This window comes from Chelonoidis abingdonii, chromosome 6 (genome assembly GCF_003597395.2).
Source record: "Chelonoidis abingdonii isolate Lonesome George chromosome 6, CheloAbing_2.0, whole genome shotgun sequence".
Lineage (NCBI taxonomy): Eukaryota > Metazoa > Chordata > Testudines > Testudinidae > Chelonoidis > Chelonoidis abingdonii.
Genome location: NC_133774.1, coordinates 101,562,125 through 101,588,126, shown reverse-complemented (window position 1 = coordinate 101,588,126; position 26,002 = coordinate 101,562,125). Strand labels below are relative to the sequence as shown.

At 44.3% G+C, this 26,002-nt stretch overlaps 1 protein-coding gene across 2 annotated transcripts in view; it reads right to left on the bottom strand.

Moving 5' to 3' along the window:
- PCSK5 (proprotein convertase subtilisin/kexin type 5) overlaps positions 1-26,002 on the bottom strand; it is a 297,459-nt gene that overhangs the window by 53,654 nt on the left and 217,803 nt on the right. The window contains exons 18-21 of one of the 2 annotated variants that reach the window (XM_032774962.2): positions 25,721-25,818; positions 25,125-25,254; positions 24,070-24,185; positions 21,327-21,879 (exon numbers count right to left, since the gene is read on the bottom strand). In XM_032774962.2, coding sequence (XP_032630853.1) covers positions 21,764-21,879; positions 24,070-24,185; positions 25,125-25,254; positions 25,721-25,818 — 460 coding nt within the window. In that variant the 3' untranslated portion in view covers positions 21,327-21,763. Of the gene's footprint in view, positions 1-21,326; positions 21,880-24,069; positions 24,186-25,124; positions 25,255-25,720; positions 25,819-26,002 lie in introns of those variants that run through there. The other variant, XM_032774960.2, reaches the window with a different exon arrangement.

Here is a 26,002-nt window from a genome sequence, read left to right as displayed (position 1 = left end):
CTATAACAATCCCTAACCTATGTCTGAGTTATTTGAAGTCTTCAAATGTGGTTTGAAGACTCAAGCTGCAGAGAGTCCCCAGAGTGACCATGCCCCACGCTGCACGAGGAAGGTGAAAAACCTCCAGGGCCTCTGCCAATCTGCCTGTGAAATTCCTTCCCGACCCAAATATGGCGATCAGCGAAACCCTGAGCATGTGGGCAAGACTCACCGCAGCACTGAGGAAAGAATTCTCTGCATAACTCAGATCCTCCATCCAACATCCCATCGCAGCACACTTGAGCAGACTTATCTGCTGATAATCAATCAATGCCAAAATTAAACTATCCTATCATTACCATCGCTTCCATAACTTAATCAAGCTTAGTCTTAAACAGCAGATATGTCTTTGCCCCCACTATTCCCCTTGGAAGGCTGTTCCAGAACTCACTCCTCTAATGGTTAGAACCTTTGTCTAATTTCAAGTCTAAACTTCCTAATGTCAGTTGTACCTATTTTGTCCTTGTGTCTACTATAGTATAAGCTTAAATAATTCTCCCCTCCTATGTTAATCCCTGCTATATTTATATAGAGCAAGCATATCCCCTGGAGCCTTCTTTTGGCTAGGCCAAACAAGCCAAGCTCTTTGAGTCTCCTTTCATAAGCGGTTTTCTCCTCCGGATCATCCTAGTAGCCCGTCTCTGAACTGTTCCAGTTTGAATTCATCCTTCTTAAACCATGGGAGACCAGAACTGCACACATAATTCCAGGTGAGGTCTCACAGTCCCTATAACGGTACTAACACCTCCTTATCTTGCTGGAAATACCTCACCTGATGCATCTAAAACCACATTTGCTTTTTTACGGCCATATCGCATTGGCGGCTCATAGTCATCCTGCGATCAACCAGTACTCCAAGGTCCTTCTCCCCTCTGTTGTTTCCAACTGATGTGTCCCAATGTATATCTAAAATTCTTTTATTAATCCTCTAAGTGACCTTGCACTTTTCACTATTAAATTTCTCCTTTACTATTACTCGTCTACAAGGTCATCCAGATCTTCCTGTATTGTGTCCCGGTCCTTCTTTTGTTAGCAATAGCTCCCAGCTTTGTGTCATCGCAAACTTTATTAGACATTCGCTCTTTGTGCCAAGGTCAGTATAAAGAAAGTTAAGATTGGTCCCAAAATGATCCTTGAAGACTCCGCTAGTAACCTCCTTCCAGCCTGACAGTGTCACCTTCCTACTACCCGTTGAGTTCCTCTTTAACCAGTTCCTTACCATCACTTACAATTTTATATTATCCCATCTTTTCAATTTAACTAACATTCCCCCATGTGGAACCGTGTTCAATGCCTTACTGAAATCGAGGTAAAGATCTTCTGCATTCTCTTGTCTAGTAATCTGTCCCTTCTCAAGAAGGTCTCAGGTTGGTTTGGTATTCCCTTTAGTAACCATGTTGTAATTTATCAACTATTCCATTGACCTGATATCCTTATACTATCCTTCAATTTTCAAGACCTCTACTCATAAGTGTCAAATTAACAGGCCTATAGGTTACTCGGGATCACTTTTTTCCTTCTGAGATAGACACGTTAGCTTTCCCAGTCGTCGGTACAACCTGATTTACTATTCATTAAATATCTTGCTAATGGGCTTGCAATTTCATGTGCCAGTTCTTTTTTTTCTGATGGATTGTCGGGCCTCGATTTTATGTACCATAGTGTTCAAGTTGGGCTTCACCGATGTCCGGATATCCACCTCCTACTCATTCCTGTTTTCTCCTTCACATCATCCCTAAGCTCCTCATTAGCCTTATTAAAGACTGAGGCAAAGTACTTATTTAGATATTGGGCCATGCCTAGGTTATCCTTAACTTCCATTCCATCCTCAGAGTATAGCGGTCCCACTTCTTCTTTCTTTGTTTTCTTCTTATTTATGTGGCTATAGAGTCCTCTTCAGTCTCCCATGTTTACTATGATCATTCAGAAACATGGCATGTTGTGTATCTGGTGCTATTTTATCTCTTTAGCAGAAACACATTCAAAGTGGTTCCAGAAAGATGTCACCTATATAAGAGCTATTAATGGGCTGCAGCAAACTCAGGATGAATCCCTCTGGTGCCGATACAGCATTCTTACACTGCCCCAGTGTAAGGCATGTGCTGAGGTCATATTCGTAGCATGTGCCACCACAGAGATCCTAGAAGATTGCATTGCAACTCATAGGCAGCCAGGGATGGGTTTCTATATGAGAGCCTGGACCAGCCCAAAATCAGGAGGGCACAATGGTGCTCTCTGTCCCCCTTATCTCTCCCTTGGACTGTTCCTTTGGTGCTGTGCCACTTGCACAGGGAGGTAGACACCCAATTATCTTTAAAATTAAAGAGAACTAGATGTCCCAGTCCTCTCAGTGACTTTGAAAATCTCATCCTATATGGGCAGCGAGACTATAGCTGCTGCAGCTGCTGTGGTGCTATAATACATGACATGTCCTTTTATTTATTGGGTGCCCATTAAACCATGGTTACTCTGCCGCAAATCTATGCTCCCCATAACTTGTAATGTAGATAGAGTTATTTGGCAAGTGGCTTGCCAGCCGTATGTGTATTAAGCACTGTGTGGGGGCAGTAAATCTATCCATTGAACACTTTTATAAGGCCCTAGATTAAATAAGTGTGCCGTATGTTATTTGGTAGCAGCTAATCTATGCTAGTCAAGTATAGATATTTGACTGAATTTACTATCTGCTGCTTCATTCTTTAGCAACAGATTTAGCTGAGGATATGATCTGGGCAGTGAGCCCTGGGAGGTAAATGAAGCCTGCAAATTCTGTGGATACCCCTAGGTGGAGAATTCGTCCCACTTGCATTGCTGCCTTGAAACTTGGGCTGTGCATGTGCATTGTGGGATTTAGGACACAGAAGAGTGGAGTGTGTGTGTGTATGAAGGAGCAATGTCGGGTGAATGAAAGGGAGGCAGAAAAGCTATTATGTTAAGGCACACTAGGGAATCTGTAGTGCACACCAGCAAGGTCTACACGGACCAGTTAATGTAGGGCATTACCATGTAGACAAGCCATGAAATAAAGTTAATATAAAACTATCTATTCCCTCTCACTTACCCTTACCCACTCAATTTTATATATAGGAGAAATTACTGGGATGATTTATGAACTAACTTCCTTCTCATCATGAGTAAGAGTGGCAGACATATATAAAATCGCCCAGATAGTGAGACCTCTATCCATGAGGAATTCTGCAGACAGGTTTTACAAAGTCTGTGGGATCTTTTTGAATTCTCTATTAAAAATACATTGTTTTTGCGAATAATCTGGGATTTACAGGAATTGTTAGCATATTTTTGGCTATTCTTTTTTCTGGCAGTGAAAGAAAATATTGAGGCTTTCTATTGTGTGTGTGTGTTATAAAAAAAAAAAACAGCAGCAAAACAACAGTGCCCTCCCCGCCCCTTTGCTTTTAAGCATCTTTTCTTTGCAGGTTTCAGAGGTAACCCATATATGTAGGTGTCTATGTGTATAAGTACGTACGTACATACATAGAATTTACATATTAACACTTCTTTAGTGCTTTTCAGCCATAGAATTCAAAGGGTGTTTAGCACATTTATATGTGCCTATTTGTATGGGTATGGGTATTCACCTGTTTTAGGGTGACCAGACAGCAAGTGGGGTGGGGGTGGGGGGTAATAGAAGCCTATATAAGAAAAAGACCCAAAAATCGGAACTGGCCCTGTAAAATCGGGACATCTGGTCACCCTAATCTGTTTATATAATCTCTCTAGACTGTGTAAATGAGATTTTCAGCTAATGTAAATTGGCATAGCTCCATTGAAGTAAGCTGAGGTCTGCTGCTTTACACCAGTTGAGGATCTGGCCTGTAAATATATATATCATATATTGGGGGGATGATAAAGATATGATAAACTAACCATTTGCTATTGAATTGAGTACAGCTTTGTGCAGTCACACTCGTGTAATTGAGATAAAATTTGGCCCGCATTACTTAGTTCTCACTGCACCCTGTAAGTTTTATTATGCTTTTAAAGAGAGCAAATGAGGCATAGATAGGTTATATGATTTGCCCCAGGTCAAATAATGATAGAGCTGGAATGAAAACCTTTATCTCCTGACTTTCAGGCCAGTGCTGTACTCACTAGATTACAGTCCTCTTCATAAACACTGTATTCCCACAATTAACAACCCCATTTTTAGATTACTATAGAACTATTCCATGTAAAGGTGTTATGATATGGAAGCACATCAGTACAAATGACTTTTTCAGAATATGGCATATAAACAAATACTTTTCCCAATAGAAACTTGATATAAAAAATAATCATGTTCCTCAGGGCCAGGTTCTGTCTTCTGTGTATTTCATGTGACGTTTGGAAGCACAATGTCTGAAGCTATAAAACAACTAGGCAACACTAGAATACATGCAAATTCCACATTGAAGATTCTGATGGCTCATTGCTTGGGGAGTGTGCTCATGATTTCTCATGGTTGTAGCATCCCTCAGTAGACTGTTACCCTGGCATTAAATCATTCTTTATCTGCTATTATTGTTTTGGTTGTAATTTATATTCTGAAAGCTTTCTGTTGTTTCTTCATCTCTGTTAAATTCACTTTATTTGGCAGCAGTGCTAGATTATGTGTCCTGTACAGGATCACTGAGTCTGGAGCCACTAATTCATATACCTCAGAATACCCTCTTCCAAACCCTCCCCACTTGGCATAAGTGGTGAGTTTTAAAAGGTCTTTGTTATTTTTTTGTTACTTCCTCCAGCTGAAATGCTGTAATTCATTTCTGCTGCTCTGGATTAGTGCCAGTTGACAGCCGGTTCTTTGCTAGCTTAATCTTTAATTTTCAGCCTCTTAAAACACACTATTATAAGAGTGAACATCAGAAATTGCCTATGTTCTGGGCCTCTGATTTCACAAGTCACAGCTATGATTGTAGAGCTGTCATTAAACATTAATACAATGCATTTTTTCCTGTGGAAATTAAAATAGTTAATGCTGAAATGCCACTTGAAAGAAGATTTTTAAACTATAGTACAGAACTATTTGTTAACTTGACTTATTTGCTTAAGGCTAAAAAGTGTTTAACTAACCCTCCTCCCCATTCAAACATTGGTAGCTAACTGACCCTTGCAAAGCTGCACTCTTTTACTTTATTCTTCGAGGTATCCATGTCATGCATGTAACTGGGAAATAACACTAGATTATTTTAAAATTTACTAGTTATAAGCTTAACTGCAAGTTAAGTTTCCGCTATGAATAATGCTTTGTATCCTTCATTTGGAATCTTTGGCATATACTGCATTTGACATTTGGATTTTGGCAGGTTCCAAAGTATGGCTTTAATTGTTTATACTATTGTTATTAATAACAAGCACTACAATAATATATATAATAAATAATTGATAATATTTAGCTCTTATATAGCATCTTTCATCAGCAGATCTAAAAGTGCTTCAAAAAGGAGAATAAGCACCATTATTCCCTTTCTACAGATGGGAAACCTGAGGCTCAGAGAAGTGAAGTATCTTGCTCAATGTCACCCAGCAGGTCTGTGGCAGATTTTGGTATTAGAACCCCGGTCGCCCGAGTCTCAGGTCAATGCAGTAGCCAGCATGTAAAAACTACTTTTTTCTAGTTTGTCTTGCATAAATTATTTTGATTGATGTTCTTTTAGTAATATTTACCACCAGTGCAGGTGGTGCCGTAAAATACACAGTAGGCCATAGGCCTGCCCAGATAGACAACACAAAATGCACTGGGAGGCTCAAAGTCTGATGCTGATTTAGTGTCTGATTCTGCAAGATGGTGAATACTGCCCTCAAAGTCATCCCGGCTAAGCACTTACCCAGCCCTCCATCCTTACCAATGTATTGCAGCACCTGACACTCTTTAATTACTTTTAGTCTCACAGCCCCCTTTTGGGGTTTGGAGATATTGTGATCACTATTACAGATGGGGGAACTGGATTGATTAAGTGAATGGCCCATGGTCATGTAAGAAGTCTGTGGCTAACCTCGGAACTGACCCCTTTTGGTGTCTTTTGAGTGTTATATCCACCAAACCATCTTCCCCTACTATCACTAGGAGTTGAGAGAATGCAGCACCAGGAGGTGACTGGCATTTTAAAGGATTGGGTCCTTAGAGCAATTTTATTAAAAAAAAAAAAAAAAAAGTTACTGAGGGCTTGGTGACAGCAGCTTCATTGCTGGAGGCAGGGTTCAGCATTTGTGGGCTTGGGGGCAGAGAATGAATTTGAAAGAAGCATAGAGTTTCAGGCCAGAAAAGACCATTAGATTGGCTGGTTTGGCCTCTTGTATATCACATACCATTAATTTTCACCTAGTTACTCTGTAGTGAGATCAATAACTTGTGTCTGGCTAAAGCATCCAATTTTGATCTTAAGACAGCAAGAACTGAGAATCCAGCACTTCCCCTAGCCGTCTGTTCCAATGGTTAATTGTCCTCACTATTAAAAATGGGTGCCTAATTTCTAAACTGAATTTGGCTGAGTTTAGCTTCCAGCCATTGGTTCTTGTTATGCTGTTATTTGCTTCATGACAGAGCCCATTAGACCCAGTATTTTTCTCCCTGGGCTGGTACTTGTACACTGTAGTCAAGTTGCCTCTGAAACTAAGCATGGCACCTGTTGCACTGGGATTTGGTAAAACGCCCTGGGTGTACTGGGGACAGTGCACAAATCTGAGTGAGGGATCCTTAAGTGTTTAAGCTTTGGGGTAAATTTTCAAATGTGCCTACGTGGCAGTCTTGTTCTCAAAAGCGACTTAGGCACCAAGTCCCACTGACTTTCAGTAAGACTGAAAAAACCTTCAGCTCCTAATTCACTAAGGTGCTTTTGAATATTTGATCCAATCATGCTTGGGGGTCAGAACAGACCAGGGATTCCATTCCCTCAGCAGAGATGTTCTGTGCAGAGTCTGGTATGGTGATTATAGGATGTAAGGGTTTTCTGTTGATTAGCAGAGATCACATAATGCTTCAGGTTAGATTTGAAGCAGGACGTAGAGGAGAAAGGCTTTATCAACTGCATAACCCTCAATTCTTGTCTCCTCTGAATAAAAACATCTATACCTGCTGTATCTGTCCCTTTTATTCTCACTGCTATTTATTATTTGTCTGTTTAAATGCCCACAGTCCCCAGTCAGGGATTGGTGCCCTATTCTGTAAGGCACAGTGCTAACAGGTGAAAAGATAGTCCTTCCACCAAAAAGCTCAGATATTTGCCATAATTTAACAAAAAATCAGTATTTAAATTACCATTGGTAATAAAAGACGGTTACTCACCTTTGTAACTGTTGTTCTTCGAGATGTGTTGCTCATATCCATTCCAGTCAGGTGTGTGCGTGCCGCGTGCACGTTCGTCAGAGATACTTTTACCCTAGCAACACTCAGCAGGTCGGCTGGGCGCCCCCTGGAGTGGCGCCGCTATGGCGCCGGATATATACCCCAGCCGACCCGGCCACCCTTCAGTTCCTTCTTGCTGGCTACTCCGACAGTGGGGAAGGAGGGTGGGTTTGGAATGGATATGAGATGAGCAACACATCATCGAGAGCAACAGTACAAAGGTGAGTAACACCGTCTTGTCTTTGCTCCTAGTGATTGCTCAATCCATTCCAGTCAGGTGATTTTCCAAAAGCCTTACCAGCGGAGGGGTCGGAGTGAGATGTGGCAGATGTGAACCCAGCTGCGCCAAAGGCGCATCATCTCTAAGATTGCTGAACCAAGAGCGAGTGCGAGTGAAAGGTGTGGACCCAATAGACCAGGTTGCTGCACGGCATATCTCGCTGGATAGGCACGTGTACCAGGAAAGCGGCTGATGAAGCTTGAGCTCTGGTAGAATGCGCGTGAGATAGCACGATAAGGCATAGCATGTGCGGATGCATGCTGTCACCCCCAAGAGGAAATCTCCTGGGAGGAGACTGGCAGGCCCTTATTACGTTCCGCGATCGCCACGAACAGCTGGGAGACTTCCGGAGGGCTCGTCCGCTCGTTATACGAAAGGCAATGCGCTCTACGCACATCAAGGAGTGTAAGCGCTGGCCCCGCTGAGAAGAAGTGGGGGCTTCAGAAAGAAGACTGGGAGGAAGATGTCTGGTTGTAATGGAAGGCAGACACTACCTTAGGGAAGGAACGCCCGGATTGAGGTCGCAGTTGTACTTTGTCCTTATGAAAGACAGTGTAACGGCGGGTCCACAAGTGAGTGCTCTCAGGCTCAGTAGACCCGGCTGGCCGATGTAATGGCCACCAGGAAAGATGTCTTCCACGACAGGTACAGGAGCGAGCAAGTCGCTAGTGGCATCAAAGGTGGGTGCATTAGTCGTTTAAGGATCAAATTGAGATCCCAAGGTAGAGGGCAGGGACGACGTACAGGGATAGAGGTGCCTAAGGGCCCTTAATGAACCTGAGAGACCAAAAGGGGTTGGGAGAACACGGAGTGACCAACACCTTGCCCTGGATGGAAAGTGGATATAGCCGCTAAGTGCACCTAATAGGATGTCGCCAGGTCCTGCTGCTTAAGGTACCAGAGGTAGTCTAGGACTGTGGGAATCGAGGCCTCCGAGGGAGTAACTTCTTGTGTTGAGCACCAGCAAAAGAAGTGTTTCCACTCCGCCAAATATGTAGAGCGGGTGGAAGGCTTCCTGCTACTGAGGAGAATATGCTGTACCGGAGCGGAACAGCGTAACTCCGCTGTGTTTAGCCATGCAGGAGCCATGCCGTGAGGTGGACAGCTCGCAGGTCTGGGTGGCGAAGCCTGCCGTGGTCTTGCGTGATCAAGTCTGGAAGGAGAGGGAGGGCAACAGGAGTGGCCATGGACAGATCTAGCAGGGTGGTGTACCAGTGCTGTCTGGGCCACGCAGGCGCAATCAGGATCAGATGCGCTTTGTCCCTGCAAAGCTTCAACAGGACCTTGTGCACCAGAGGAAACGGAGGGAAGGCATATAGCAGGTGGTGCCTCCATGGCAGGAGGAATGCGTCCTTGATTGACCCCGGAGAGAGACCCTGAAAGGAGCAGAACTCCTGGCACTTCCTGTTCGAGTGGGAGGCGAACAGATCTATGAGGGGAAATCCCCACCTCCGGAAGATTGAATGGATGACGTCCGTCCTTATTGACCATTCGTGACAGAGGAAAGACCGGCTCAGCTGATCCACCAGAGCGTTCTGGACCCCCGGGAGAAAGGATGCCACCAGGTCTATCGAGTGGGCTATACAGAAGTCCCAGAGTCGAATGGCCTCTTGACACAGGGGAGATGAGCGTGTCCCCCCCTGTTTGTTGATATAGTACATGGCCGTTGTGATGTCCATGAATACAGATACACTACGGCAGTGAAGATGTTGCTGGAACGTCTGGCACGCGAGGCGGCCTGCTCTCAACTCCTAGACGTTTATGTGGAGCGTCAGCTCCTGGGATGACCAAAGGCCCTGGGTACGAAGGGACCTAGATGGGCCCCCCAACCGAGGGATGACGCATCCGTCGTTAAGGCCAGTGACGGCGGCTGTGGATGGAACGGCATCCCTGTGCATACCAAGGATGGAGTTAGCCACCAATCGAGGGAGCGGAGGGGGTTGGGGGGAACTGTCAGCAGGACGTCTATAGGGTCCCTGCCCGGGCGGGCGGAAGACCGAATGGAGCCACGTTTGAAAGGGTCGCATGGGGAGCCTGGCATACTTGGTCACATAAGTACATGCAGCCATATGCCCCAGTAGGCCGAGGCAAGGGCGAGCCGAGGTGATTGGGGAGGCCTGCAGACCCCGAATGATCGAGACGATCGTCTGGAAGCGGGGCTGAGGCAAGTAGGCCCTGGCTTGAGTGGAGTCCAGGGTTGCCCCTATGAAGTCCAGCCTTTGTGTAGGGACCAGGGTGTATTTCTCAGTGTTGAGGAGTAGGCCCAACTGGGAGAATAGGTCCGCAATTATGCCGACATGCTGTCGGACCTGAATCTGAGAGGTCCCCTTGATGAGCCAGTCGGCCAGATACGGGAACACATGTATCTGCTGCCGTCGGAGGTGGGCGGCAATGACGGCCATGCGCTTCGTGAACAACCTCGGGGCCGTGGAGAGGCCGAAGGAAAGGTCTGTGAATTGGAAGTGCTGGTGGTTGACCATAAAGCGAAGGTACTTCCTGTGTGGTGGAAAGATGGCAATGTGGAAGTACGCGTCCTTCATGTTGAGGGCAGCATACCAGTCTCCAGGATCCAAGGACGGGATAATAGTTCCCAGGGAGACCATGCGGAACTTCAACTTGAGTATCCGTTTGTTGAGTCCTCGCAGGTCTAGGATAGGTCTGAGGCCTCCCTTGGACTTGGGAATCAGAAAATAACAGGAGTAAAACCCCTTCCCCCTCTCGTCTAATGTTACCTCCTCTATGGCTCCCGCGGCGAGGAGAGACTGTACCTCTTGTAAGAGGACTTGCTCGTGAGAGGGGTCCCTGAAGAGGGACCGGGATGGGGGGTGGGAGGGCAGGGATGAAGCAAATTGGAGGTGGTATCCTTGCTTCACCGTGCGTAGAACCCAAAGGTCCGAAGTCAGTTGGGACCACACCGGGAGGAAGTAGGAGAGATGGTTGGAAAAAGGAGGGGAAGGATCCTGTCTTGAGACTGGTACACCGTCCCCAGGCACACCTTCAAAAGTTGGATTTAGGCCCCGATGGTGCCTTAGAGGGCCCGTGGTTTTGGCCCCCTTGAGGACCAGATTGGCGTCTACGGCCACCCTGCCCGCACCTCCTACTGAGGTCCTGTCTGTTCCGAGGCGTAAAGTACGGGTGGTGAGGTTGGGGTCTGAAGGGTCTACATTGGGTCACGGGGGTCAGCGCATGATGACCCTATTATCATTCAGGCTGTACAACCTGGGATCAGTTTTTTCTGAGAACAAACCCTTGCCATCAAAGGGTAAGTCCTGGATGGTGTACTGAAGCTCAGGAGGCAGGTTAGAGACCTGGAGCCAGGAGATACGCCTGATGGTGATACCAGAGGCCAAAGTTCTGGCTGCCAAGTCGGCCGCGTCTAGGGAGGCCTGGAGAGAGGTCCTGGCCACTTTTTTGCCTTCCTCCAGGAACGCAGTAAATTCCTGGTGTGAGTCCAGAGGTAGCAGTTCGGTGAACCTACCCATCTCCGCCCAGGGGTTATAGCTATATCGGCTCAGTAGAGCCTGCTGGTTGGCCACTTGGAGCTGTAGGGCCCCCGCTGAGTACACTTTACAACCCAGGAGGTCCATCCACCTAGCCTCCTTGGACTTTGGGGCAGGTGCCTGCTGGCCATGGCGCTCCTTTTCGTTGACCGACTGGACAACTAATGAAGAGGGAGGAGGATGAACGTACAAGTACTCATACCCCTGAGAGGGTACCATGTACTTTCTCTCAACTCCCTGAGCCACGCCGGCTCACCCCGCTCCGGTGGGGTGTAGCACGTAGGCCACACAGAGTCTGGGCTCAGGCCCTTCAGCAAGGGCTGAGCAGTTCAGGCAACAGTAACAGATTCTCTAGGCCACGCCCTCAGGCAGGGCGGGCAGCAAACAAACAGGCTCAGCTTGGGGCGGAGCAAACAGAGTCTATGGCCCCGAGCCCTCAAGCAGGGCGGGGCCACAAACAGTCAGGAGGCTCTGACCCTCTGTAGCAGGGCAGAGCAGTAAACCGTTTAGGGGCTCTGGCCCTGGGTAGCAGGGCAGAGCAGCAAGTAGTTTGGGGGGGGGGGAGCTCTGGCCCTGTGTGGCAGGGCAGAGGCAGCAAACAGTTTAGGAGCTCTGGCCCTTGGTAGGAGGGCAGAGCAACAAGTAGGTCAGGGGGCTCTGGCCCTGTGTGGCAGGGCAGAGGCAGCAACAGTTTGGGAGCTCTGGCCCTTGGTAGCAGGGCAGAGCAACAAGTAGGTCAGGGGGCTCTGGCCCTGTGTGGCAGGGCAGAGGCAGCAAACAGTTTGGGAGCTCTGGCCCTCGGTAGCAGGGCAGAGCAACAAGTAGTTCAGGGGGGCTCTGGCCCTGTGTGGCAGGGCAGAGGCAGCAAACAGTTTAGGAGCTCTGGCCCTTAGGTAGCAGGGCAGAAGCAACAAGTAGCTGACGCTGGGAAGGGGGAACTGCCACCCGCGGTACGGGTGAGGGAACGCAGCGCCCACCCACTTCCGCTGCTTCCCAGCTCGGCCCTGGTAGCCGGCGGTTGCGCTAAGGGTCGGTGGGGATCCTGGCCCGAAAACACTGAAAGGCGATCAGAGGGCTCCCACCGAAACACACCGGACAGGGTCGGTCAGTGGGGATCCTGGCCGATACACATGGCATGGGCTTGGGTCCTCTGCGGCTGACTATAGGTTCAGCCGCCCTCCGGGCTACTTCAATACCCCCTCCCTGGGTACCTGCCTCGTCGGCGTGGTCTGCGGGTTCCCAGACCAGGGTCCTCCACAGGCCGCGGTGGGAGGGCCGGTCCAGTCCTCAGGGTACCGGCCTTGAACTTCCGGTCCCGCCCCTTGACTTCCGGGGGGCGGGGATAGGCGGCCGGGCCTGTGCCCGGGACTGCAGGGTTTCTGGCCTACTCCCTTCAGGAGCGTGGGGGAGAGGTGCCCCCTCGCTACACCAGGGTGTCCAAAAGGACCACTGTTGAGGCCCTATGTCCTGAGGAGGTGCGTCCTGAAAACCCCCCGTAGGCACCTCCGTATCACGGTCCCAGTCATAATAGCTGTCTGCATGGGAGGATACGGACGTCTGTCTGGACGGCCATGGAGGAGCAGAAAAGCCTGGAGCTGAAGTCCCGACGGATCTCGCACCCCGCGACCATGGGGACCGGTGCCGGTACGCAGAGCGGTACCAAGAACAAGAGCGGGACCTGCGACCGGACTGGTACCGGGAGGTCAACCGGGATCTCGAGTCTCTGTGGCGTGATCTGCTCCAGGAGGTACGGTGCCTGGGTCAGTGCCGGGAACTGGAGCGGTACCGCGAGTAGCGGGATGGGGAGCGAGAGACTGACCGGTGCCGTGAGTCCGATCGTTGCCGTGAGTCCGACCGGTGCCATGGAGAGGAATGGTGCCGGAACTGGGAGCGGCATCGAAAGTGGGAGCGACGTCTCAACCCGGAGCGTTTTTGGGATTATGACCTTGAGCGATGTCAGTCTGCTACGCTGACAGACGGCGGTCTGGTCAGGGTTGGCTTACCCATGGATTGTAGTACCTGCACCGGCGGTGCCGGGGGTAGGGGCGGTGCCGAATCGGTAATGGCGATCAAGTCTCTCGCCGCAGAAAACGTGTCCAGAGTAGACGGCAAAGTGAGCTATACCACGGCAGGTGCTGGGGAGCTGTCAGGTGCCGGACTCAATGGCCCTCACGGGGCTGGAGTCGACGGTGCTGGTTTAGGCGGTCCCGCGGCAGGTATTGGTGCCGGGCGGTCCGACCTAGGCGCACTGTCTGGCTGTGACGCGGGTGTTGTCGAGGCCATCTGAGCCTTCGCCATCTTCGACCTCGGGGAGAGGGAGCAGCACAAAGTCGATTTCGGTGCCGGTGGTGGCCGGTGCCGGGAGTCCTTAGGAGTACCAGCGATGCCCGGTGCTGTAGGGGTGCCTTTGCTCACTGACTGGCTTGTGCTCGGTGCCGAAGGTGAAGGTGTCAGGGTTGCTTCCATGAGGAACTGCCTTAACCCGATGTCCTACTCCTTCTTAGTTCTCGGCTTAAAAGCCTTGTAAATTGAGCACTTAGCAGATAAGTGTGATTCCCCGAGGCACTTCAAACAGGAGTCGTGGGGATCTCCTGTTGGCATCGGCCTGTGACAGGCCGAGCATTGCTTGAAACCCGGTGAGCCAGGCATGAGCTCCGGCACCGGGTGCGGGGAGGGGGCTACCCCCCAAATCCCGCCAACAATTACTAACTAACAACTATAACTATGAACTATAACTAAATCTAACTAACTATATATATAAGAACAATTAACTACAACTATGGATATAACAACGAGAAGAAGAACTACGAGTAGTTAGGGAAGGTGGAGGTCAGCTAAGCCGCACTCCACTGTTCCAACGACCGACACGGGCGGTAAGAAGAAACTGAACGGCCATTGGGTCGGCAGGGGTATATATCCGGCGCCATAGCAGCGCCACTCCAGGGGGCGCCCAGCCAACCCACTGAGTGTTGCTAGGGTAAAAGTTTCTCCGACGAATGTGCATGCAGCGCGCGCACACCTGACTGGAATGAATATGAGCAATCACTCGAAGAACGACCCAGAATGTGTTTTCCTCCATTGGGTCAGCCCATCCACCTGTCACTTGAGAGGAGTTCTGAGTTACTGCTAAAGCCAGTGAGAAGGGAGTTGGAGCCTGAGTAAAAAGAACCTCATGTTACTCTCCACTGAGGACAGACCCCTTATGATGTGCTGGAGACCAAGACTCACATTATAAGCTCACACAGTACAAATGCATTGGTCCCCACCACTGCCACCAAATGAAGGAGGTTCCTCCTGTGGAACTAAGAGGGGAAGAATTGTTCTGACTTTCTCTTCATTATGTGAGTTAGCACAGTCAGGTATTGAGATCTTTTGCTGCTCAGATAGTATAGTGATGGATGATGATAATTGTTTCGGTTAACAGATTGTATTGGGAAATCCCTTTGTTGTCAGCTAGCTGTTCCTTATAATGCTAGGGTGGACCTGTCCCTGCCCAGTGGGTAGCTGACAAAGGCTAAAGGGGTTGGAATGGATCCATGTGTTGGTTATTGCCAGGCCCACTGACAGAAATTCCAGGCCTCAGGACCAGGGATGTCCCCAGGGAGGGCAGGGCCCATGCTGGCCCCCAGGCCTCCAGGCCCTTTTAAATTGTTCGGGCCCCATGGCAATTGCTCCCTTTGCTCCCCCTGTTGGCAGGCCTGGTTACTGCCCCTGTTACATTACTGCCTCCCAAAAGGAAAGGAACTGTGAGTGATTTTGGCCAATGGGTGAATAAGGTTCTCCAAACAAGTGGATAGGAACTGGGGGTAATCTAGCTGCACGAGGAGTTCCCAGCACACAGGGGTTGTTATCCATAATTGGTGTGATCTTTTCAGTATGTACACTGCTTTTACAATAACAGTGTTGTACATCTGCAAAATGAAAGAAAAGCGATGTTCCATGGAGCATGGTGGGAAAAGGCCAGCCTTGAAATGTGATGATGGTTTTCCATAAAAAAAAACCTTCACAAAATCCACCTTACATCCTGGAAAGATGGCAATTAATTAATAATTGTGAATGTGGCATTGATCCATACCCAACCACTGCCAGATTTGGCAGTGAGTCCAAGAGATACTCAAAGAAGAAATGAAACAAAAAGACAATGCCTCGCACTACATGAAGGTGCAGCGTTTGCTGCCGACTGAAGAGCCCTCCTTTTCAATACTTGGGAGTTCTTTCTACAGCATTCACTCCCTTGTCTGCATTTCACATAGCAGAAGTGAAACTTCACTTCCTTATTAGGGAATGGATTTCTTTTTTTTATCATTGTGGTGATCCAGAGACAAACTCCTTCTAGTATCTGCTAATTACAGTACATGTGTAGCTGAGCATGGAACTGATTCTGCTACCTTTACTCACACAGTAACACATTCATGAGCAATCCCATTGACTTTGCTGAGATACTCAGTATGAGGGTTTCATGAAATTGGTCCTATAAAAATAATGGGCCTGACTCAAACCCATGTGAGAGGCCCAATATTGCCGTGCTCTAGGTGCCCTAGATTTAAGCAAAATATTCCAGGACATCGGTAGTCCAAGTCCTGCTCTGTTGGCCAGTGCAGAGATGGAGAATAGAGAGGTGGTTACATTTGTCGTATAACGTTTGTTGGTGATGGCAGCATATGCACCAAATAGATGGACATGACCTAGTAAGCAGACTGTTGGCACATTAACAAGGATCAATTGCTAGCATACAACGATTTGCTATGCAATGATGCTTTCATCTGTAGAGGATGAAAGGAAGCCCTTCCCACACCAGTATTCTTTGTGGGTGGTAAACTAAACTGATCAAAACCCAGGAAAATAATTTTGTGAAAAATGATGAAACTTCCAAGTTGTTTCTCTTTTGCAGGGTTCAGAATGGATACATTTTCTGGTATTTTTCCATGATTTTTTTATCAACATGTTCATCAAAATAGTTTTTTGTTACAATACATTGTTCTGCAAAGAGAGGAAGCTTGCAAAACTGTATAGAAAAAAAAGGAGACCTCTCCAGTGTCAGCTCTGCGTAAGTAGGCTGGATCAAAACCAAGGTGCATTGGTGCTGCTGAGGATGAATGCACTGTGGACGCAGACTTATCTCCACATACCTGTTACAAATGGGTTTCCCACTTACCAGGAGGCAGTCTTTGTTGCTCAGAAAAATAATAAGGTGTATTTTTTGAGGTGGTGATGTAGAGCAAGAAAATGAGTCAAGCTTGTAAGCCCATTACAAAAAATAAATCTTTCATTTAAAAAAAAGGTGTCTTTCTGTAATGAGCAGTTGTACTTACTAGTTTAATAGCTAGTTGAAATTCTGCCTGTTCTCCTGAGACATGTTGGTTATGCTGTGAGAATCTTTCTGGATCACAGTTAGATAGGCCTCATTATCTCCCAGGCTCCAGTTTAGAGAGGCACTTAAGTACATTCTTAATCCCCATTGGGAAGTCAACATGCGCCTTTTTGAACAGGGAGGGAAACAAGCATATGTTTTATCATAGTTGTGAAATGCCTTAAGTATTATTGTTAAAAAAAAATCTTTGTTGCCACTTTTTGAACTGTGATATAAATAAAGGCAGATATGTTCTTTAGCGGGCAGGATAGAGAACATGGGTAAACTGCTCCATGTAACAAAGCTTCTGAACTTCAATGAAGTGTTTTGTGTGTTTCTGTCATATATTAATTATTAGTACTGGAGCACAAATATTGAAGAGTAACTCCTCACAAATGAAGCTGATGGAAGATTGATCGTGTAATGAGAAAAAAATTACATAGCAAAGGAAGATACATGTTAGCAAATTTAGGGTCCATTTCTGAAGAACTCGCTCATGATTATCTCATTGGCTACAATGGGACTACATGTATATGGATTATCATGTGACTAGGGTTGGACTAGAATGCTGGCCAGCCTCCTCTAAAGCTCTGTAACAGCAATGCTTAACATAAGAACATAAGAATGGCCATACCGGGTCAGACCAAAGGTCCATCTAGCCCAGTATCTGTCTACCGACAGTGGCCAATGCCAGGTGCCCCAGAGGGAGTGAATCTAACAGGCAATGATCAAGTGATCTCTCTCCTGGCATCCATCTCCATCCTCTGATGAACAGAGGCTAGGGACACCATTCTTTACCTTTCCTGGCTAATAGCCATTTATGGACTTAGCCACCATGAATTTATCCAGTTCCCTTTTAAACATTGTTATAGTCCCAGCCTTCACAACCTCCTCAGGTAAGGAGTTCCACAAGTTGACTGTGCGCTGTGTGAAGAAGAACTTCCTTTTATTTGTTTTAAACCTGCTACCTATTAATTTCATTTGGTGACCCCTAGTTCTTGTATTATGGGAATAAGTAAATAACTTTTCCTTATCCACTTTCTCCACATCACTCATGATTTTATATACCTCTATCATATCCCCCCTTAGTCTCCTCTTTTCCAAGCTGAAGAGGCCTAGCCTCTTTAATCTTTCCTCGTATGGGACCCTCTCCAAACCCCTAATCATTTTAGTTGCCCTTTTTGATTATAAACCACTGGACTCCATTATTAGACACATCAATGAAAGATGGCTGGCTAATGCTCCAACTTCATGCTACGAAGTATTGTATTCAGGAGTAAGACTCAGTTCAGCAGTTGCTTGTCTGAGAGGCTCTACAGCTCATGTTTAAAGATATGCATTCTGGAAAAAGCTATTTGGCCAATATTAACATAGGGGAGGGATAGCTCAGTGGTTTGAGCATTAGCCTGCTAAATCCAGGGTTGGGAGTTCAATCCTTGAGGGAGCCTTTTGGGGAACTGGGTAAAAAATCTGTCTGGGGATTGGTTCTGCTTTGAGCAGGGGGTTGGACTAGACGATCTCTTGAGGTCCCTTCCAACCCGATAATCTGACTATACTATCACTTTTTGCAAGCTCTCGCCACAGAGGACACTATGTTGAGAATGCAACACACCCAAATTGGTGAAATGCCCAGCAACAGTATCAACAATAGAAAGATAAAAATGGAAGCAGAGTGCAAAAGTCCTTCATGCAACAAGCAACTAATGTATCAATTGATTTTCTTTGGGCCAGATTGTGGTCTGTCTTGCATGCTCATGCAAGGGAGTGGTGGGGCATACTGGACACACATTCTTCCTTGTGCCATTTTGCCACTTACTGTGCAGTGTGCCTATGTCCCACCCTGGCACAAGGTGGGCAGGAAGCAGCAGGAGAAGGCAGGCAGTGGGTGTCCCTGTGACTGTTTTCCCAGTGTGCTTATAGAGTGATTATTCCAGCGTGTTGGGGGGCATATGCTTCAACAGGCTGAAATTCAGTCTCTCCCAGGAGCAGCGGGGCGAGTGGGAGGGACGCTGATTGATGATCTAGCCCTTTATTTTTAAGTGATTTTAGAGCTAGCAAAAGGTACTGGATTGAAAACCACTACAGAACATACTTTGATTGGGCAGCTGAAGTGCAGGCTTCCTCAGACTGCCCTTGCTTAATCTGGAGACACTACCTCTATGGATGAAAGGTAATTCAGCCTCCAAGCCCATTCAGTTCTTCATCTCTCAGCTGAGCTGGTAGACAGAGATATCAATTAATACCAATAAAGGCCCCAAACCTGCATGGTTGGAATGCTGCGCCTAGGTGGGGGCCTGTTGACTTCAGTGAGGCTCTTCATGGGCGCAGCAATCTGGCTGTGAACAGGCATGTATAAGAACAGGCCCTAAAACAGTGCTTTTGTGGTAACGACATCTGTGCATTCGGAAATAAAGGAGATCAGCAATCTATTGCATCATGGACACCTCTGGCTGCCTAAATGGAAACGTAAATGCCTCCCTAATCTATTCCTAACCATCTCAGCCATTAGGTAGGTATGGATCCGGGTTTTAATCCTAAATAGGAAAGAAACTGGGCTGCTAATTACTGTTATTGATTAGAAGAAGTCGAAGCTATCCTGCATCAGGATTCAGCTTCAGTTGTGCTTCTACAGCACAAAAAGTAACCTGCATCAAAAACAGGTGTTTCTCCCATGATAAGTACCACTGCTTTTCAAAAAGTCAATACATTCATTAAAAAAACACCCTCCCTCCCACTTTGTCACAATGACTGATATGTGATATCAAACTGCTTTTTAACATAAAAATTACCTTCCTTTCCTAAAGCGAGATACTTTACATATCAATTATCAACATGTTTTTCCAGACCAAAGCAACAGGAACTTAGGTTAATTTAATAGAAAAAATAAAATATGGAATAACATTGATTTTGGCCAATATCAATTACAACAGTACTATTCTATTTTACAAATAACAACTGAACATTTTACACATGTACAGTATTTTTCAGTAAAAATGAATTTGGATTTAACAATGTGTCAGTATTTTAAAAAGAAAACAAAGATATTAATTTCTTCTCTATAATAGCGTTAGAGACATTTGTAAGTATCCAAACAAATTCTTTACAATCCATTACATAATTATATCTCAATTATGAATATATATATTTATATATAATATATAATATTAACTTAAACTTTGAAAGCATTATGTTCTAGTTAATAATGTTATTAGAGTAAGGAGGACGTAACAGACTAGTAGTTAAACTAGCACAAATAAAGTTGTCATAACTTTGAATGTTAAGCAGAAAATTTAATGAGCACCAAAGGAATGTCACAGTTCTTTTACTATCATAGAGAATGGGATGTCTGTAAGAATTCACCTGTTCTCTGGGAAAAGGAACTTATTGTTTCTACTGGCACTGGTGCTTTCGTTTGTAAAATTCAGGGACTGATTTCATATTGAAAAAAGGGAAGTCTAGAAGTTCTATTTCTACCATTTATATTTGTACAGAAATGTTTTCCATTTGTGTGTCAGTGATCGTCGCACCCAGATTATTGTTTGTATAGAAGGAAGACTTGTTTAAGGCCAGGTCTACACTACCACTGCCAGTCAACCTAAGCTATGCAATTTGAATTATGTTAGTAGTGTAACTCAAGTTGATGTAGCTTATAGCTACTTACTGCAGGGTCCACCCTTCTCTGTTGACAGGAGACACTCTACCGCCGATATTGCTTTCACCTCTCATTGAGGTGGAGTACAGAAATCGATGGAAGAGCGCTCTCCCATCGATTGATCATCTTCACTAGACCTGCTAAATCGATGCCGTTATGCCAATTTAGCTCTGTAGTGAAGACAAGCCCTTAGTCAAATCAATATCTTTGAAATTTAATTTACTACGTTGTACCTAATTAATGGGTGTCAAGCAATATGCTAATAGGAACATATAAAAATACACTGACTGGGACTGACATGTAACTAGACAAGGAAACACGGGAGCCTTATTCTTCTCTCACTTAAACTGGCTTCACTAGGGTTGCTCCCAATTTATACCATTGTTGATTAAGAGCAGCTTAAGGCCCAGACTGACAAGAGGGATGTTACTATACAAAATCAAAACTGGATAGACCTCATCCCTTGATGTAAATTTATTGATCTAAATGTAGTTACTCCAAGGGTTGAATTTGATGCAGTGTATCAATCCCAGTTGTAGGGCCGCGTCCTGTAAACACTTACTTCTGGATGTAGTCTCATTGAAATCTATGTATTAGCACTGTGACTAGCAGTACATGTTTGCAGGATCAGGCCCCCTGTTTGCTAAAATACAAGACAAGATTATACAACTACTACTAAAATGTTACCTGTGTGCTCCAGACATGAGTTTACAAAATACTTTCGTTCATGAAAAGTAACAGGAACAGGCCCTTTCAGAATTTGTTCACAGTAGGAAGAATGCCCTTGTCAAAACTTAGGTGTTATGAACTGCTTACATTTTATTCCAAATAGCTTTGTCAATTTAAAGAAAGAAATTAAAATCCCAGAATAGCGGTTAACAAGCTAACTGTCTAATGACCAGATCTATATAACTGGGGTGGAGGGTAAGAAGCAAAATGTATATAAATACTGCGTGATGCAAAAACAAGCACACAGCATAGAAAACAACATAAGAAATATGTGTGGAATTGATCACTTCTCAATTTATTTTTAATACTGATACAAAGGATGCAGAACATAGTCCCACATATAAAGATGTTTCTAATTCCCCCAGGGACCGGTTTTCTTAAGTTCCCCCTGATTATTACTATATAAGCACAAAAAAAGACTGATGCAAGTATTTTTTTTGTTTTTGTTTGTTTTAATCCATGTAAACTTGTGTCGAATTCTTGAAATACTCTTTAAACACCTTGAAGGGGAAACAAGCAGGAAAAAAAAAAAGGAAAGGAAGAAAAAAGACCATCAAAAACGGGGATAATCCTAAGGTTGACAGGAAATCAAATAATTACTTTAATGTTAATTTTGGCATCAATGCTTTGGTCACACAATACTGACTGTGATCCTGGATGCTTAGCTCTAAACACCCAGTTATGAAAGGTAGGCTTGTTGTAGTTTTTCCATTAAAGTTCCAACAAACAGTTCACCGTCTCCCCTGACAAAGAGGAGCGAGAGAGAGAAAAAGGTGGCTTGCTTTTTTTTTTCTTTTTTTCTTTTTTTTTAATAATATGGATTAATCTATAAGTCTACAGGAGCAAGAGGATTCTGGAAGGTACCAGTTCACCCTTTTTGCGTACATGTTCTGCAACAAAGTTGCTGAAGTACTTTCCTTTGACACAGATTGTTCTTTTTCACTAGCATACAGAATCCTCCCTCGGCCCAAGATTCTTCCGTTGCTTCCGGAGGTCAGCGATAGAGGGAGGGGGCAAGTTGAAGATTTGAAGAGTATGGTGTACAACGGAGGAAGGTTTAATTGGTCAGACAGGCAGATTTGATGGAAGAGACCATTCAGGAGCAGGTAGCAAATAGGAAATTTGGTCCATCAAAAGGAATTTCAGTCAACAACATTTTTTTTTTTCAAGAAGAAATATTGTGTTGTCCGACAGGGAGTGATTGGTATCCATTTGTGAAAAGGAAAAAAAAGAAGATTAGAAAAAGAATAATTAGAAAACAGTGATAAATACAGTGAAGGATTTTTTCTGAGTTATTATGAATCAGAAGGGTATAACAATCATATCAGAGAAAGAGAATAAAACATTCTAAACAGAAATTGAAACTTTGTAAGTCTGACAAGTAAACGATGCTTCTTGATCCCCAGCCAGTAATATAAGATCCTCCTCCTTTGGAAATTATAAGCAACATTATTACTTCTGTTGTTTGTCCTCCCAGGCTACTGTAATTAAAAATAACACTGTTTGCATGAACACCTTCTCAACACCTGCTGACTTCAATGGGAGTGGAGGGTGCTCAGTACTTCCTCGGACTTCTCAGCTTCAGGCAGGATTGAGCCATATGCCAATAAAATGATGAGTTAGTTATTTCTGTGCATGTTGCTCCTCATACAATTTTGATTCTGTATCCACAGATGCTACTCTAATTTGTATAAGTGGGCAGAGAAAAGCAACTTGTGGATGTATACATATTATTTTTCACAAAAAGGATGGCGTGAAACAGTCATGGAAAGTGAGAAGCTGGTATAATCATGTTCATGCAGAAGAGTATTTCTAATGCAAATTTACGTTGCCTGAGCTCTTTTTTTTTCCAACTCAACATCAATAACAATCCATGTAAACAGATTTCAGAGTGGTAGCCATGTTAGTCTGTATCAGTAAAAACAACGAGGAGTCCTTGTGGTACCTTAGAGACTAACAAATGTATTTGGGCATAAGCTGTCATGGGCCAGAACCTACTTCATCAGCTGCATCTAATGAAGTTGCATCTGATGAAGTGGGTTATAGCCCATGAAAGCTTATGCCCAAATACATTTGTTAGTCTCTAAGGTGCCACAAGGACTCCTCGTTGTTTTTAATCCATGTAAAGTACGAGAAACAAAATTCTGCCCTCAATTATGCCCATCTCTGCAAACTCATTGAAGTCATTGAGGTTGCACAGGTATAAATGAGGACATATTTTAGCTGAAGGAGTTTCAGGCCTAACAGGTATTGCAACATATTGCTGATATGCAAGAGGATACTGTGAGTATATGACTTTAATTTTCCTTTTACTACTAGCTTCATCTGACTTGAAAGTGTAAACTGACTAACATGATCTATAAGTGTCCAAAGAAGCACTGTGGGCCCAATCCTGCTTCTATTGAATCAATGGTAAAATGCTCATTTGACTTAAATGGGAGCTAAATGACCCCAGAATCATCATTAGTTCTTACTATATTTGCTTTGCAGATATTTGTCCCACTGTGTGTAACACTAAGCTTCTGTTCTGAAATGCTCTCACTTGTTGAATTGGATCATATTTGCAATGACCTTAGGTAGTAACACCTTCAGGAAAAGGACCCTGTTATCTCTTTAACTGTACACACAATTTGATGCTTTAAATAATATAATAATGAAGCCAATAATATGGAGTCCGAGCAATGCTGTATCATATACAAGAAAGAGCTTAGAGAATGCCAAAATTTCCATTATGAAGATGGTACAATATTTTCAGAATGGCCTCTATTTTCCACTTGCTATTCATTCACATAATTCAATTAAGGTTATTCACAGTTAACATCACATTAGTTGTCAACATCTTTATAGTTTAGAAAGGCAAATCAGACACAGATGAATCTTTCAGTTAAGAGTGCATTAAAATATTCACATGAAAAATCTTTCTACGGAAATGCCCATTACAAAAAAAATGAGGTGGAAGTCATGGGCTAAACCTCAGATAAAGAATGGGGTCTATGAAACAAAAATAATCCATATTATATATTTTCCCCACTTATAAATCTGAAAATATAACAAAATAATCATTTAGGAGATCCAAAATACTTTAAGAAGCCAAGCCAACACAAAATGTGGAAATATTAAGTTAACTTTGATGCCAACAAAAGGAATATTTTTGAGACAAATAATAATACTCACCATCCTTACAGACTGTTCCAATTACACAGATGCCGGTATCTAAAATATAGCCATTTGGACAAGTTGTACAGTTTTTGTCTCCTTGACCACTGCATTCCAAGCAGCTGGCATCACATCTTTAAACAAAACAAAACAAAAAACAAAAAGCCAGAAGTTATCACAATCGCCACTAAGCAACAACAAGAATTTCCATCACACTGTCTCAGTTAAGTTCATGTCACTGAGATCATTCATATTCTTTTATTTAATGATAACTACTTGATTCTGAAATTTTGAAATGAAGTAACAGAAGTAACCAGTCACATTTATAAAAGACATTAGGCAGCCATAGATTGGACAAAACTACACCGGGAGACAAGCATCGAAAAGTAAAGCGTGCCATAGAAGATTAAAGGAGTATTATTAGTTTTCTGTAGAAAGCTGTAACAAAAGGTGATTCCCAATGCTGCCCCCATCAAAGAGAGTTTGTCCAAAGTCAAAAAATAAGAGCTTCAGAAGGGCCTGAATTGTACCTTACAAAGATCTGCAGAAAACTCTGTCCCTGTCAAATAAAACTCAGCAAAAGGTTACCAAGCCTTGTCCATCAAGTATTTCTGCTCTGTAGCTGATTTTGTATAGCTGAGCAACTGAATGGTCCATATGAATGGCAATTTACCTCTTGGCAAATGGCTACTATTGCTTTTTTAATGGAAAAGAACAGCCCCTCTGCTAGATCCGTTAACTTTTTACCGTATTTTTATGCCCGTAATTTCAAATTGCTTAATAAAATCTTGATTTAAATAAGCAGAACGCACATACACATGCGCTGAAATTCATTTTAAAAGCTCTTATATGGAAATTACAATCATGCTAAAATTTCTTGCTTTCTTCCCATAGTTTGCTTAGCATACTGTGTATTCTCTTATTCTCAACAGTCAGTAATATGTTCTACAATGTCACAACATTCTATTATTTACTCTGACTTACACAGTAATAGACGCATGATATCACATATTAGACACTTGCGATAAAAAACCCCCTAAAATATAATGTAGCCTTTGAAGACTATATCTTACCTTTTGCAGGTTTTGTATCCGTTTTCAAGAGAGTGATCAAGGTAATAACCACCACTACAGGACTGCACACATCTCCCATCCTCCAGAAAATAACTTTCTGTGCAGTTTATGCAAGCATCTGCTCCTGAGCCTTAAAGCCAAGAGAAAATACACTGTAACACATTGACACATTCTCAGTATAGCCTGGATAACAGACAGCATCTCTAACTGTAACAAAACATCTGCTCATCATAGGTTATTGGACATATATAGTCTCGTTGCTTTACACCTTTGCCTACATGTACTGCAAACTATATCAGCTAGCAACAAAAGATAAATATAGCAGTAATCCTGACATATTTTTTTCTGAGAAAAAATTTGTTATTTCTACAGCTAGGAATTACAAGCAAAGATAGCTAGGGAGTGTATGTGTACTTTTCAGCTAGAACGTTTATATTTTTATGTAAACAGGAAGAAACCTACTTTACTCAGAGATCTATTAAAGAACCTGCAAGGCTTTTCATTTACAAGCCAATCATCATACTGTATTTGGAAACATGACGTAATATTGCCCAAAGGACAAAATGATTACGTGAAGTCAAATGTCACTGAGGTACCTGCACATGTTGCACAGGAACGATGACACGGTTCACATTCCTTGCCATTGTGATATTTTCCTTCTTCACAGCGGACTGCACATCTGGATCCATATAAACTAGTGCAAAAGTACAAATTAGACTATTTAATACTGACCAGCTAACAGCAAGGTAAGGAGGGAGGACAACGATCACACTCAAACCTCTAAAGTATTCTACAATGAAAGTCTGTTAATAAAAGTTGAACTGAAATAATAGTCTCCTACTGTACAATTATACAGCTTCTTTCACTGCAAGTTCTTT